General features: G+C 38.8%; 1 protein-coding gene and 1 long non-coding RNA gene across 3 annotated transcripts in view; one reads left to right on the top strand and one right to left on the bottom strand.

The window, feature by feature from the left end:
- Positions 1 to 17,022, bottom strand: part of Oseg6 (intraflagellar transport protein Oseg6) — a 142,887-nt gene that overhangs the window by 10,957 nt on the left and 114,908 nt on the right. For both annotated transcript variants that reach the window (XM_072306455.1, XM_072306456.1), the window contains 4 exons: positions 14,725 to 14,877; positions 11,588 to 11,684; positions 7,084 to 7,290; positions 4,892 to 5,001 (listed from right to left, as the gene is read on the bottom strand). In XM_072306455.1, coding sequence (XP_072162556.1) covers positions 4,892 to 5,001; positions 7,084 to 7,290; positions 11,588 to 11,684; positions 14,725 to 14,877 — 567 coding nt within the window. The remainder of the gene's footprint in view (positions 1 to 4,891; positions 5,002 to 7,083; positions 7,291 to 11,587; positions 11,685 to 14,724; positions 14,878 to 17,022) is intronic.
- Positions 1 to 17,022, top strand: part of LOC140226058 (uncharacterized) — a 39,763-nt gene that overhangs the window by 20,323 nt on the left and 2,418 nt on the right. The window lies entirely within an intron of this gene.

The following is a 17,022-nucleotide window of genomic DNA, read 5'->3' as shown; positions in this document are numbered from 1 at the left end:
AAGCTGAGGCCCTACAACATTAAACCTGTCTATTCTAACGGGCAAACATCAAAATCCCTTTTCACAAAATTCAAAACTTCAGAATCTGTGAAAAAAGCTTTCAATGTTGTATACCAAATCAACTGTTCAGACTGTCCTGGTGTGTATATTGGCTAGACAAAGAGGTATATACAAGAACAAATTAAATCTCATAAATACGACAAGAATGAGAAAACAGCACTCCCCCAGCATATTCATGACACAGGACAAAAATTTAACTTTGAATAACCCCAACCTCTTGTCCGTGAACCCGTTGAGAGAACTCACGAAGCCATTTGTATTAAAGCTAAAAATCGCACCATAAATTTTAGATCTGACACGCAATGCCTGATCGCCCTCTATGACAGGATGTTCTAACCATATTTCTTCATAATTGTTGCTGTTGTTGTAGAAGTAGTTGATGCTTTGCACGACGGAGCACATGAATAGTCACATTTCCTAATTCCATTTACCACCTATCACCTATCAGCATCTGATAAACAAAACCTGAGATTTTATAGGTCAGCGCAATTACCTCACAATTACCGTTCCTTCTCTTGGCTTTTGTAAAATTGTAAAATGCTCTTCATTTTGTTGTATTTTTTTGCTTATCGATGCTATCATTTTTGAATTGGTAATTGTTTTTTTTTTCACTGATGATGGTGTCTGTCTGGGCATCAAAAAGTCTGTGATTGTACTTACGTGTAACTTTCAAAATGTAATAAACTGACTTCTCTTGCCTGGATGGCTCCCATACTGTACGTACACACACACACACACACACACACACACACACACACACCACGCACGCACGCACACACACACCCACCCACTCTCACACCCTCACACATGCACACCCTCACACACGCACACCCTCACACACACACACATATATGGGTGGATTTCAGCTAATGGGAGAAAATGGTTCTGAAAAAAAGTTGAAACGTGATTTGGCCATATCAGGCTAAAGACTACTTTTCTGTTATCTTAGAGCTCCATACTATAGGATTTAATTACGTGCATTGCAATATCTTTACGATTATTTTTCTTTTTCAAGCCTGACGTGTCAGTTTGGTCTGGACGTGTCAGGTTTGGTGACGTCACCAAACTGACATTTTGCTGTTATTAATTTTTCCTGCCAATTCACAGTAACAAAATCAAACGAATCATTGAAGTTAGATCGAGAGGCCACTTGTAGATGTAAGAAAAAAATACTTGCTCACATATTCCTTGCATATTGCACCAAAAGTTTTGATGGAAAACAGCGTCACCAAACTGACATTGAATAAGTGAGACACTCCAAAAACCATGGAAAAAACTTAAATCATGCTGAAATTGGAAGAAATACAGGGTGATCCAGACCACCCGTCCACTATCTTTTTCTCAAAAACGGCGGAGAATTGAGCTTCGGGACCAAAACTTTCATGGGGTAAATCGACCCCAAAGAATCGAATGAAAATATTTTCAGCCCCCCAAAATGGCCCCTTGGGGGGGTTTTGGGGGGGAGCCCCCCCGTTTCTCGAAATTTTCAAATAGGAAGGGTATGTTTTGACTTTGGATTCGAAATCTACGGCAAAAAATAAGAACATTTTACTCTTTGCACTTTTTCCCTAAACCCCCATTTTTTTGAGTTATGGGGCATTTACGGGCCTTTTTGGGGCGATTTTCAATTCGATGCTGTAAGCGGCCAAATTATCCAAATTTCAAAATCTAAAAATCCCCTGAGAGGAGAGGTCAATACCTTTCTATTGATGTGCCACATGACCCCTGTTGCTCAAAAATTTTGGGGGCCACGACCCCCCAAAAATTTTGGGGTTTTGGAGGGCAGTAAGTCGAAAATTTCAAATAGCAAGGGTATGTTTTGATTTCAGATTTGGATTCTACGCGAAAAGTTAGGTAGAATTGATATGGCGCAAGGCTTGTTTGCTCCAAATTACTGAAGAACCCCATTTCCCCATAAGAAGCCGTGTATTTTTGGAGAAAATAAGGGGCAAAAAAATATTTGAGAAAACAGGCCATGCGCCATATCAATTCTACGTAACTTTTCGCGTAGAATCCAAATCTGAAATCAAAACATACCCTTGCCATTTGAAATTTTCGACTTACGGCCCTCCAAAACCCCAAAATTTTTGGGGGGTCGTGGCCCCCAAAATTTTTGAGCAACAGGGGTCATGTGGCACATCAATAGAAAGGTATTGACCTCTCCTCTCAGGGGATTTTTAGATTTTGAAATTTGGATAATTTGGCCGCTTACAGCATCGAATTGAAAATCGCCCCAAAAAGGCCCGTAAATGCCCCATAACTCAAAAAAATGGGGGTTTAGGGAAAAAGTGCAAAGAGTAAAATGTTCTTATTTTTTGCCGTAGATTTCGAATCCAAAGTCAAAACATACCCTTCCTATTTGAAAATTTCGAGAAACGGGGGGGCTCCCCCCCAAAACCCCCCCAAGGGGCCATTTTGGGGGGCTGAAAATATTTTCATTCGATTCTTTGGGGTCGATTTACCCCATGAAAGTTTTGGTCCCGAGGCTCAATTCTCCGCCGTTTTTGAGAAAAAGATAGTGGACGGGTGGTCTGGATCACCCTGTATGTGGACTTATCAAGTATACGTTTGTTCGTTCTCCACTTCCGCACTCAGTCATGCCTTAATCCGCACACAAGCGCTATCTCTTGAGTGGCCACAAACTAAAACGCATGGCATCACCAAACTGACATAATATTGAGTTACACGCTTCAAATCTCAAATTAAATTGAATAATATAGTTTTCTGGTGTTTCAATGCATATTATATCAAAAAATATACATTCAAGACTTAAAAAAAAAATTAGACACAGCTCGCAAAAGGTCCTGGTTTATTTATGTAACGATTTGATACATTGACTACCTCCGAGTTACACGTCACCTCACTGACATTTTCACTGTTTAGCACGTTGAAAAAAAGGTTTTGAACCTTTTTTTGAAAAAGGCACTACCTTTTAGTTGTAAGAAAATAACGTATGGTGCTTGACAGTTCTTAGACAGTATATTACCGCCATGACCACTTCTCCGCGACAATCACAACAAAACCTCAGGAAAACCATTAGAAACTTTACAAGAAATTTTTAATCGCATTTATCTTATAATTCACTGTAACATCCAAAATTTGTTATGACTTGTCAAAAATTTGAAACAATGTAGAAGTATTCATTAAGTAACGACAATAAATTTTAGACTTTTCTTTTGTTTTCACAAAGTTAAAAAAAGAAACCTTGTAAGTGCAAAACTTTGAAAGAAACAAAGTGGGAAGTACTAATTTTTTTGGCTACCAGAAGCAGGGGGAGGGGTAGGGGTGGGTAAGGTTGCCCCCTCTCTCTCAAATTCAAGTATACTTTTAGGGGTAATAATGTTTCTTAAATGTAACTTCCACAAAATCTCAAAAAAGATACATAATGTGTTTATAATGAGAGGCTCCTACATTTGAGGGGACTGGGAAGAGGAGAAGGAGGTCTAGAGGGGGAGGAGGGAGGCAGCTTATGGGTGGAAAGAGACTTTGGGACCTCGGTTGTCGAAAACGAAGTTTGAAAATCATAAAATTCTTCAAAAAACAGAGACAAAAGCATCGCAGCTATCAAATAACAGCATACTCTCAATACGGGCCTTGCAGGCTCGGGTTAGTCATTCAAGGGATAGACATGAAAAAAAATTGCTGTACCTAAAAAAATTTTTTTTTTTTTTTCAAGAATGTTTTTAAGGGTTTTTGTAGAGCTATTTGTGAAGGACAGACTTCTCGGACAATTACAGCTGCAGTGACGCTAAAAATAAGGCCTTGTCTCGACCGCTCAACTGTTGAGGGTATTTTGTACAACTGTAGAAGGAAGAAGGTGTTGTAAAAATGTTTCATTTATTAGTGAAACTTTCAAGGTCAGAAACCTGGAACCTCGAACAGTTGTTTACCTTTGTGTTCTGAATTGATAAACGCTGATTACACGTGAAGCAGGAGATTACTAGGGGTGTTTTATTTCTGAGCGGTTATTATTTAGAAATATTTGTCTAAATTTCAGTATCAATTTTGTATTTTAGTTATCACTACAGCAGGAAAATAAAATTTTATCGAATATATTTTCTTTTTATCCATATCTGTGTTATGTTATTGCTTTTGGTTATTCCTGGTCCAAATAATGCACAATATTCACTTCCCGTTGATTAATATCAGTTCAATTACCTCCGTTGACATCGTTTAACCTAAAAAAATTAATGTTGTTCAAATATTCTTGCCTAAAAGTTCCAGGAACACATGCGTGTGCCTCGAGACAGGGAACTATGGTTGGCACAACAAACTCGCGACAGTTGCACCAAATTCCCTCAACAGTTGCGCTGTCGAGACAAGGCTTCAGAAGCCACCGGGCCTCGTAGACCCGGTTAGTCATCTAGGGGTTAAAGTCCTTGTCTAACTTCACTGAGTACTAACCAATCCTATCCTAAAAAAATTGGCTTATTAATATTCAAAATGATCAAATTTCCATTAAAATAGCGAAAATTCGAGAGTCAACGTCAAATTCCCTGGGTTTTCCCAGTAGTGGAAACCCTTCACTTTTCTTGGAGAATTTTGGTAAAGGACTTTCCCGTTCATTTTGATGTTCCACAGAAAAATCCCCTAAAGTTAGTCTCCACTTAGTTGGTACACTCTGTGAACAAAAAAATTTTTATAACTCTGCACGTATTCTCAAGCCATGAAAGAACAGCTATAAAACCAAAACAGAAGCATAAGTGTCTCCCACGAGGCTTTAAATGATTTTTCAAATGTTTCATACAGCTTCTCGTTTTGCTTCTTTCATGTGTACCACGAAATCTTACTAAACTTAAAATAAAAAATGAAAAACAGCATGGATTCATACCAATTGACGATTCTCAGGTTTCATAAGGTAGGAGGCAAACTGTAGAGCATCTGCTTTGAAATCAGCTCTTTGACACTCAATCACAGCTGAGGTGAGAATTTGGACAGTATCTATGGATAAATGGTACAATGGTGGTGGATCAATGTAGTCGTTTGAGAGATTTCACAAAAAAGACATTTAAAAAAATTATAGAAGGGAAAAAAATAGTTTAGAACTTACAGATATTTACTTAGGGTCCAGGATATTTGAATAAATTATTTCACATGACGAGTGTTAAATGTTTTAAATGAAATTGTTTAGGAGAGGTTGATTGCTACTTCAATATTTAGAAGATATGCTTGAACCGAGATAGAACCAAAGTGATTCTTTTTGGGAACATGATCCCTATTAAAACTCCCCAAATTCTGCAAAATGCAGTGAAGTCAGTTTCCTCAGAACAAGTAAGAATCGATACTTCAATTAATTGCAAAGCACAGACCGAGCACCTCTTTAAAAAGCTGGTGCAATTGATGTAAATTATGAAACATTTTTTGGGAACTGTCTCTTAAGACGGCGTGGCAGACAAGCTTCTGTCCAAAGAATACTTTCAAAGGGAAATCCAGCAGAAGGACAGAAGAGCTTGAAAAACACTCACGAGGGTGTTGTTTCTAAGAGGTCATTACTGTGATTACGATGTTACCTTAATTCCATACAGGGTGATCCAAAAGTCCCTTCCACCCCCTCTAACTTTTTACCTAATTGAGGTAAAGATTTGAAACTTGGGGGATATTCCTAGGTCAAAGGAAGCTACTTTTTGGCCCCTCTAAAATTTTCAGGGGGGCCCCCCTTGGGGGGCAACGGCCCCCAACTTTTAATTTTCAAATGGGAAGACCCCCTTTGTGATAGCTCGTTCGAAAGAGCATAAAAAGAGAAAACTTTTCGCGCAAACCCGAAGTTAATATCTCAAACCGTTTCAAAATGGCGGCCGGTTAAAGTTCAAAATGGCCGAAAATTCACACCGGTTATTTGTCGATGGATTCGCAAGAAAATCGGTATGTAGGGGTATGTTGACACGAGAAAAACGAATTTGACGTTAGATTTTCAAAAAAACCGAAATTTCCAAAATGGCCGCCGGTTAAAGTTTAAAATGGCCGAAAATTGTCAACTCGGTTTTTTCCTGATGGATTTGCCTAAAACCTGGAATTTGAGAGTATTTTGGCATAAGATAAACAAATTTGAACTTAGATTTCTAAAAAAATCAATTTTTGGTCATTTTGAACTTTAACCGGCGGCCATTTTGGAAATCTCGGTTTTTTTGAAAATCTAACGTCAAATTCGTTTTTCTCGTGTCAAAATACCCCTACATACCGATTTTCGCGCGAATCCATCGACAAATAACCGGTGTGAATTTTCGGCCATTTTGAACTTTAACCGGCCGCCATTTTGAAACGGTTTGAGGTATTGACTTCGGGTTTGCGCGAAAAGTTTTCTCTTTTTATGCTCTTTCGAACGAGCTATCACAAAGGGGGTCTTCCTATTTGAAAATTAAAAGTCGGGGGCCGTTGCCTCCCTAAGGAGCCCCCCTTGAAAATTTTAGGGGGGCCAAAAAGTAGCTTCCTTTGACCTAGGAATATTCCCCAAGTTTCAAATCTTTACCTCAATTAGGTAAAAAGTTAGAGGGGGTGGAAGGGACTTTTGGATCACCCTGTATACTTAACCTTTGCCGGATTCCCTACACTCAGGAACGTTGAACAACCAGCAGTCACTGAGTTTGTCTAAAAAGCAGCTCATTTGGCAATTAAAATATTACAGTGTATTAAAGTTGCGCAGCAGTCTCAGTTTGGAGCACACCAAAGGATTTTAACTACTATCTTCAGTTCTAAGCGAAATTACTTCTTCAGTTGATGAAGTTCCCCCAATTTCACTTGACTTCTTGAACGAGACAAAAATCGGTTAGAGCCCTCACTTATAAACTTCGACCTCACACTTTGTAGTAGGTTGAGGTGCAAAACATTAGAAGCCCCTGCAGGGTGCAATAGGCAGAAGGTCCTCAGAATTCATTGATTCTTCCCGATTTCAACCCGGAGTATGTTCTCATCAATGTAGGTATTAGGTATTAGGACAACCTTAGTAAAATAGAGATGGTAACGAAAAATCGGAAACAGCAAATTTATGTAGGTCTTGATATGGGTGTTTCTGTTGGAAGTACTTACGAGATGGAAACTTAGAGATATTGTCAGCAACTTTCATCAAAAGTAGGGCTGCATTATGGTGATCATTCCTTCGGACATGAATTTTAATTAAAGCGTAAGAGTGAAGTAAATGTAAACATTTGAGAAGTTCAAAACTAATTTTCAGGCCATTCAAACGTAACTCTTGACAAATTGAAAATAGAACATCACGAGCGCTCCGATAATTGCCTGCAAAAAAATTAGAATGAAAAAACTAAAAACGAAATACAACTCACATCACTTAATTTTTTTAATTAAGCATAAAAACATGAACATTAAAGATATGAAGAGGTTTTTACCTCCCAGACACTTCCTCCTTACACTGATTTTACCAAACCCTTCAAAGTCTCTTTTGTCAACAAAAAAAAGTTTTATTGATGCTCAATCTTCTTATTCTTCGTGAGTCTCGGCTCTTGTAGGTACAAGAGACTTTTCATTTTAAGGAACTGAAGAAAACGTGCATCTTTCACCCAAGAAGGCATTGAGATAGGGTTTTTGGGCTGGTAGCTTTGCTAGATGATCGTTCGAACTTGACCTGATGCATTTTTGATTCTTAGACCTAAGAATCGTGTAACTGTTTGATATGTGATTATGAAAGGATAAGCCAGATGGTACATCAAAATCAAATGTAAGTTTGAAATGTTACTCTCCCTAGGCGACTTGGCGACCATCAATGCCACTTGGTAAAAAAGAACATATTTGCCAGAATTTGGGTTGATTTCATTCATTACTAATGGTATCGAAGGTCCACTTTATGATGAAGTTGTCATTTTTAGGTTTAGACTTCCTTCGATTTTGAACGAAAAACCTTATCTTACGCTGAAATCATGCGTTTACATGAAAAATGCTAGATACTTAAAGTTAGGGTAGGCGAAATTTTGTTTATGAAAAACATTATTTTAAACGACAAAAATCAAATAAAACTGAAAGAACTCATCTCAGTATTTTTTTTTTCCCTCGGAATTTCTGAGGCCTTGCAATGTACCGGTATAAATGACTTATTTCTTACCAAAATGAGTCGGAAAAGGTTATGATTGAACTGTAGAAAAGTGCTGAGGACACAGACGTCATTGGAACCTCCACAGTTTCAAAAAAAGGTCCCATTTTTTGCATTCTTCAAAAAATTATACTGCTCCCTTACAGCCATCGGTTAGCTAACTTGACATGAGCCTGACTTGGTGCGGAAAGGTTACCTCATGAATGGCTTTAAGGAAGGGGAGAGGGGTCTAAAAGTCGATCAAAATAGATCACACAATATATGAATGGACCTTAAGGTATTAACAGATGTGCAAGTGAATTCACTTTATAGGTTAGAATACCTGTAAAGGAAATGTATTGACATGTCGAAACATGGAGCTCTTGGGGCCCAAAGAGGCAACCAAACTTTGAACACAAACTAGGTATCCAGAATGATTTATAATTTATTTTATTTATTTATTTCACAATTTTCGGGCTAAAAACCCAAACAAACAAAAGATACATCAAGAATTCAACAAGATGGCAAATATATAACGAAGAATACAATAAAAAAAAACATAGTTTGAACATAACTCAACAGACCATCAAGAGCAATGATTATTACAATTGTCACGATTCGTCATTTATAAAGCATGTATTTCACATGGTTTTTGCACTAATTTTCTCACTTTGCAAGAAGGACGCTCATTCATCAACATTCTTGGCCGTCTTTTTTCGATATTGGAACCTAAAGACTGGTAGCGGCAGTTTGATAATATTTTTCATAAAGGAAATGTGGCTGCGCTTTAGGGCCCTAAGAGCTCTATGTTTTGATGTGTCCGTACACTCCTTTTATAGGTACTCTAATCTTAAGTGAGTTGACGGGCACAACTGTTAATACGTAAAGATCCATTCATGTATTGCAGAAGCTACCTATTCTGTTTAACTTTTAGACCCCTCTTTCCTTCCTTAAAGCCATCTGTGAGCGAACCTTTCGGCATCCTTTTAAATTACATGAGCCTAACTTGACACCCCCCTCCCTTTCCCAATTAATTATCCCCAAAATAACGCAGAAAACCTGGGAAATTGCTGAAATAAAAAATGTTTAATGGAAAATATTATTATGTCTAGAAGTGGAGGGTTCATATAAACCTGGGCCCGACCCCCACCTCTTTCCCCATGTGACCTCTTCAGGCAATCTCAGACCCCGCTCCCCAAAAGGGCTTATACAATACTTGGACGATTTAATATTAGTGTCCTGCTTTTAGAGCCGGATACCTTTTTGAGGAATGTGCAAAACTGAGACCTTCTTGTGAAACTGTGGAGGTTCTGATGACATTTGTATCCTTAGCACTTGTCAACAGTTCATTTACACCCTTTTCCGATTTTATTTTGGTAAAAACTGAGTCATTTATACCGTAATTCTTATAATCATTTATAATTCTGAGTATAAGAAATAAAAAAATAAATAAATGAATAAATATTGGGGCGTGTTTTTCAGTTAATTTGATTTCTTTATGTTCACAATAATGTTTTTCTTAGAAAAAATTTCACGCTTTACAACTTAAGTTATTTGACGTTTTTCGCATAAAAATTTATCGAACACATCATTTCAGAATAATATCAGGTTATTTGTACAAAATCGAAGGAAGTCTTAAACTTAAAATCACAATTTCACCATACAATTGACCTTGGGCACCATTACTCTATGTAAAGCTGCTGTTAACACTCACTCTGGCCCCCCTCCCCCCACCTAGAGAAAAATTGGCCGAAGCGATTTCCTTTCAACTTGGTACATCGTGGTTGTCGTGAGGAGTTGATCGAAATTATTCCGATTCCAATCCGCTACCTAGGACGCCCGCAACAGCGAAAAGCTGTTTCTCTCTATAGTAAAGCATTGGGGATACGCGGTTGTTTACGCGCACCTCGCCGAACAGGTTCAATCCCGTCGCGTGACGTCACAGCCTTATAGACGTAATTTAAGGTTTCGGGAGTTATTTTTCGACGAATTTTTGTGATACTAAAAGTCAGGGGGTATTTTTCAACAGGGAACTCGAATTTTTGGTCGGATTTTTAAAATTTCAAAATCCAAGATGGCGGCCGTGGCCTAAAATGCTAAGTCGACTCCTGTTCGATTGATTTTCATGATCATTTTTGTGGTACTAAGAGTTAGGGGGTATTTTTCGACGGGGAACTTGAATTTTTGGTCAGATTTTCAACATTTCAAAATCCAAGATGGCGGTCCCGCACCAAAATGCGGTCCCGGCTCCTGGAACATCAATTTCTGTAAAACTTGGTGAAAAAGCAGATTAAGACAAAGATGTCTTCTCATCAATGTTAAAAACTATGCATGGCGATGGCCGCCCAGTCATATCAGTTTTTATTTGGCTTCGGAAGTTACAATCGAAAACATGAGCGCGGATCGCTAAAAGACAAGCGCTCTCACAGGCTGATTGACGGTTGAGGTTGTGTGCATCAGGCTGCGTCGGGTCGTAGCCGCTGCTGCACTACTTATCAGCTTGCTGCTATGCTCATCTGTTATGTGGGATAATGATTGCAATGGCCATATTCCACTTTTTTCTGTAGACTAATTTTTTTTCTTTTAATTTGTTAAAGAATTGTATGAAGTCGTGACGGAAACAGTGTCTGAGATCGAGTCTGAAATCGAAAATTTAAGTTCAGCTGAAGTGGACAATTTGTCTGTGTCTCATGACCTGCACAACACCATGTTTGATGGAAGAATGTGTAATATTTCAAGTGGCAATAAGCCACCTCTGACTTGTTTTTTGTGTGGCGATAGACCCATTCAAATGAATAATATTTCAGGAGTGCAGAAGAGCCCTTTGTGAAATTTGGAGTCTTTAAAGTATAGAATTTCTCCCTTACATCATCAGATCAGGACTTTTGAGTGCCTGTTACACATCGCGTACAAACAAGACTTCAAAAAGTGGCGTGCAAAAATAGGAGAGGAAAAGTTTTTGAAAAAAAAAACCCCCCGAACAAAATGGTTCCAAAACAAAAAGGGTCAGTTAGGATGGAGAGTGGACATATTGAAGTGAACTTGTTCCCCTGGTTGAACTTACCTGTGGTTTTCGCGAGAGGGGAGAAGATGGGGGGGGGGGATTTCTGAATAAAGAAGTATCCCAATTTCAGGATTAATACATTTTTTCAATGAAAAAAGCCAAATGACACGCTCCCTAAATCTCCACCATAATCACGCTAGTCTATTTATCAAATGGATTAAAACAGAGATTTGGCAGCCACTTTTTTTTGCAGAATCTTTGCTATGAACCAAAGATTGAACATAAAATTGAATTTCTTGTCCCAAAACGACTTCGAGTGCCAATTTTGGAGAAGATTCGGCGATATTATATGGTCCGATAAGCGAATGTCCCGTTTTGACATCTTTTCGTCCCAGTGTGTAGTGCCTAACAGCTTAACACAATGTTGGTGCTAGTATACCATTATGTATGATTTGCACCTTTCGACGTTGAGATAAAGATACATACTTGACATGAGAAAAAATTACCATTTACACGCTCATTATCAGCAATGATGATAGCTGTTTCGGTGGCTTCCTTAAACTGAGATCTTGCAAGATAAAGTCGGTATATATTCCTTGGGTCCTGGAATGAAGAGACCAAATTGAATTAAGAGAAATGCACACGTTAAAAGTGAAAATTGTTGTGGTTGAGAAAAAGAAGGGTGCGTAAGGAGTGTCAGTCTCCACCTAATATAGTGAAGATGAAAAATGCAAAATCTTCACCAACAATTAATAATTAAACCTTTAAGGACGAATTCTTAAGCCGACGTTGATTCGAGAATTTACAATAAGTCTAGGGGCCATGAAGTCACTTTCACGTGCCACCCTGAAACTTTCAGTGTACTTTTCGAGTCCCTGGGACATCTTTTTCCAGCAATCAAAATGCCCGTATCCCATGGCAACATATTCAAAATGGCCGCCATGTCCAAAATCGTAGGTCCGGAGGTACTCTCGGATATCAACGATTTACTCGAAGATTTACACAGATACACAAAATTGTCAAAGGATCAAAAGTGCTCTGCACTAACAATACATTGAGTTTGGACCTCTGAGCCCCTTATTTTGAGAAAAAAATTACATTTTTCCCATTTCGGAAATCCAAAAGGTTCGAAAAATTTACATGAGCATTGCCATGACCCCAATGCAATGTTACACCTTAAACAGTTATTTCAGCCACCATATTAGATTTAGCTCTTACCCTAATGTTGAGAATAATTTCTGACAATACATTCGGATTTTACGACTAGAAATGCATAAGAATCAACACCTTCATAGCATATTTCCGGCAGAAATTTGTTTTACTCTGAAAGGGTGATTTGGGCCGCCGCATTGGATTTAAACCTTACCCTGATGCTTAGGATCATTTCAACCTTCAGATTCAACTTCAACGACCGAAAATACTTAAGTGGTCTGTCCGGAAAGTATCAGGACTTTTTAGATTTTGAGAAATCGAGCTTCCTTATGACATTGTGGCTTTAATCTCCTTCGAAGTACTCTCCGTAAGACACAATGCACTTGTTCCAGCGATTTTTGAGCTTTTCAAAACAGTCCAAAAAGCTCTCCTTTGGGATATCCTTCAGCGCTCTCGTCGTACTCTCTTTGATGTCATTGATGGAGTCAAATCGAGTCCCTTCCATTGGAGATATCAGCTTTGGGAACAGCCAGAAGTCGCAAGGAGCTGAGTCTGGACTGTATGGAGGATGTGGAACCAGAGAAATACCGTGCTTTGACAGAAACTGTTGCACAAGACAGGAGGAATGAGCCGGAGCGTTGGCACAAATTTCGCTGCCACTCTACGGAGCCCGAGTTTTTCAGTTGAAATTTCCGTAACGATGGTCTTCGGGATATTTAGCTGCTCTTCCAGTTCCCGCACGGTTAACCGACTGTCTTGGGCAATAGCTTCCCGAACTTTTTCCACGTTATCGGGAGAATTCGTCGACGAAGGTCTCCCGGACCGCGGATCACTAGCGACTGTTTCACGACCCGATTTAAAACGATTATACCACTCATAAATATTGCTTTTGCTCATAAAATCAGTGCCGAAAGCTTTCCGAATCATTTCCATGGTCTCCTTGGCAGTATTTTCCAGATTAAAGCAAAATTTAATACAAATTCTATGATCTTTACGCTCGGTCATTTCACGAAAAAAAAAAAAACCGCGATGATAGCACTTGACACACACACTTTGATCAGTTGATTGCAATCGACTGATTAAAGGTGTGAAAGCCCAATTGTGTGGCTGCATTGGTGAGGACATGGGCAAAGCCCATCCCAGGTTTCAGCTCAATATCTGGATTACATTCCGAGATAATCAAAAAGTCCTGATCCTTTCCGGACAGACCACGTAAAAGTCCACACCTAACATGGCATATCTGTAACAGAGATTTCTGAGGATACCCTGAAAGTTTCAGGTTGGCACGTGAGTGTGACTTAGTGGCTCCTAGACTATATTTTACAGTTTGAAAAATAGAAGCACTCTGATGAAAATCTGTTGAAGAGAAATATTATCACATATCAAAATGAGACACTCTATGAATAAAACCTAGGAGAGGCTCTGATAAGTTTTAGCATTGATGATGAGCAATGGGCTTTGCAGATTTTCATGTCTTCTGTAAGTCTCTTAGAAGTTTTATTAATACATCTTACAACGTTTCACAATGGCATTTAACTCGCCTCTTCCATTTTGAGGAAGGACTTGTCTGGTATTTCTTAGTTTGGCAATGAAGACTTGATGCTTCGACCAGTATGCTTCAAGGGTAACTCTTCATGCCTTTGGAGGAGATGACAACCAATCCTCTTAGGATTTTGAGTAAGAGAGAATATTATGCATAGAGATCCTCTTAAGCAGTGAGGGCTGTGCATTGAGGATTTAGAATTACTGCTGTCTATGCTACTCTTGTGGTAGTAGGAGTGGTGGTGGTGGTAGTAGTAGTAATGGTAGAAGTAGAGATGGTAGTATTAGTGAAGGTGGTAATAGTAGTGGAGATGGTGTTAGTAGTGGAGGTGGTAGTAGTATAGTGGTAGTGATGGTCGTAGTAGTAGTAATAGTAATGGTAGTGATAGTAGTAATATTGGTGGTATTGGCAGTAGTAGTAATAGTAGTGGTAGTGATAGTAGTGGTGATAGTAGTGGCAATGATAGTGGTGGTGATAGTAGTAGTGGTAATAGTAGTAGCAGTGGCAGTAGCAGTGGTAGTGGTACAGGTGGTGGTAGTGATCAACTACGTCTACCTTACACTTGAAAACTGCTGAAAATAAACTATAGAATTAGTTTGCGAGATTGGTTGTTTTTGTAGGTCTCTTTTTGGGCGATCCTGAATGCGGATCATTGTAGAAATGGTACTTGCAGACGTGCTAAATTTGAAAAAGAACAATACAAACTGGGCGAATAGTGCTTTAAGGAGTGGGTATTGAGCATTTCTGGTGTGCTTGACGTGATTTTTGTGCGATTTTCCAAATGAAGAGTGTCCTCTGTTGAACGTACCTCTTGTTTGCATTAGACCAACTGGGTATTTTCTAGGCATTTTGCAAGCTGATTTTAAATTGCTAACTGTAGCAAGCTAATAATTGAAAATTAGGTGTGACACATACAAAACGTTACTAACGAATGTTTTGAATTCATACCCTTGGAATCCCATCAAGATGTCCGAGGAGTAAGTTAATTAACTGATTGGACATAGCATTACTGTCAGTTCTGCTCACTACCTCAATTGCATAGGATAATGATTCAGGATTTTTTGAATCATTTTTTGCAGCTTGAATGAGCAACTTAAATGCCTGTAAACAAGAAATGGAAAAATATTTATTGATTGCCAATCCTGCTTGAAGAAATCTCGTATTGAAGATATTTTTGACGCATTTTCCACTTATGTAAGGATACAAAAAGTAAGACAAAGCTCGAATAACATCTTTGAATTTTTGGTGCAAAAATGGCTAAAAGCGCCAGACATTATTTCATCATTTAGTTGAGACTGTAATTTACTTGTAAGGTAATCACACAAAATCTTCAAGCCAACGTTATCAAATCAAAAGATTCGGTCTTTAATAATTTCATCAACTGCAGAAACTTCATGGACAGTGGCGTAGTAATTTTTGCCATTTCCATTCTGAAATAATATCTTTAATTCTTCAGATTAAACTATGCGGATACCAGAGGAGCCTGCATCCCTACACCCCCCCCCCCCCCCGGAAATCTACTCCATGTAAAAAAGTAAGTAAGTTTAAAAAAGTAAGTGCGTGACACTTCTTCCACCTTTGATATTGTATTTTCATCTATTTTTTGCTATGAGACCGTTCATAAAATGTGCACTGCTAGGTTCGGATTCTTCAGCCCTCCTCCCTCTGTGGCGCTTTTGTGACAGAGGCCCCTGCCCATTGACAAAAAGAGACAAAATGACATAACTCTCGCCTTGACCCTCCCTCCTCCCTGACCTTAGAGCATTACATATATTATGAGCAGCCCCTAAGAGCAGCTTAAAACTGCTTCTTGAACGAGTCAATTTTTCAAAATTTTCCCAAAGAGACTTTCGGAACCTTCTTTGGGGCTTAGGGTATCCAGAAAGTGCCCCTGTGCCTTCCTTTAAAATTGAGAAAGCCCGGGGACCCCACGGCTCCGTTGAAGGAAAGTTATATGAAAAGTGAATGTACATCTCCGATCTCTTCGGCATCTTCAAGTAGGGTAAAAATACTATGTTTTTAGCCAAAAATCGAAATGTGTTGCTCGAGCTCCTCGAAAAATATATCGACTTTTCGGTTTCTTTCTCAAAAAAATCACAAAATCGAAGAGATTTCAATTATTTACAGGGACAAATCTTATCGCAAACTAAAATCCAAATATACCGTTAAGAAGCTCTTGCTTTCAGCTTTTTAACGGTCTATAGATTTTGTAATTTGGAGCAACTGGCCGTCTATAAAGGGAATTATACTGCAATCATTTTAAGGAATTTTCCGCCAACTCGGACGGCCGGTTCCCTTGAATGTACCTCTTCTATTTTTGAAATTAAGAAATAAAATATGTACACCGTTAGTAAGACCACACTCTCAGCTTTCTATCGGTATAATAATTTTTGAATTTTGAGTAACTTAACGCCGGCACATAGGAATTTTTCGAAACCATGTCCAAAAACGCGGAAATCCGGGTGGCTCCAGTCAAAGTCAGTTTCTCGCCGCCCAAATGCACCAAAATCAAAAACCAACATGTCGTTAGAAAGCTGAAATTGTCAGCTTTCGCATGGTAACTTGGTTTTTTGTAGTGTTAAAAAATCTTGATTAAAAATACGAATCTTTGTCGGAGATGAAACCTTTGTAATTTAGCAACTCTTTTTTGTGGGGAGGCATCTCTTAATTTTACCCCGTCATTTTTGGGGAGAGTTTGGTCACTCTGAACCTACCCTGAGAGACCTGTGTCTCAAATTACACGTTATGAATCACACCTGTCTCACAATCAGTGAAAATTCATGGTTGCCAAATTTGGCCATATATCATAGCTGTTCCAAAGAGCCTCGCCAAAAAGGGGTGTTTTCTAGCCCCTTTTTGGATAACCACGTTGGTCAACCAGACAAGGCTCAAATGAAAGCTTGTGGTAAGGCAAACTTCCGGGTAAAGTTTTGACTTGAAGTGACACTTCGTTTCGGCTGTACAGCGTTTCCAATTTTTCATTTTTATATGCTAAAATCAAGGAATTCTGGACTATTAGTCCAGTGCATCATGGTTACATAGACTTGCACATCAGTCTACAGACTAAATACGACCCTGAGATTGTATGGAAACGCAATTAAAGGCTATTGTGAACTTTAATTTTTCCCCCATCATTTTTGGGGAGACCGATGTGCAAGTCTATGTAACCATGATGCACTGGACTAATAGTCCAGAATTCCTTGATTTTAGCATATAAAAATGAAAAATTGGAAACGCTGTACAGCC

Source organism: Bemisia tabaci, chromosome 1 (genome assembly GCF_918797505.1).
Source record: "Bemisia tabaci chromosome 1, PGI_BMITA_v3".
In the NCBI taxonomy this organism is placed as follows: Eukaryota; Metazoa; Arthropoda; class Insecta; order Hemiptera; family Aleyrodidae; genus Bemisia; species Bemisia tabaci.
Note: the sequence above shows the minus strand (reverse complement) of the source record. Positions and strands in the feature narration are given on the sequence as shown.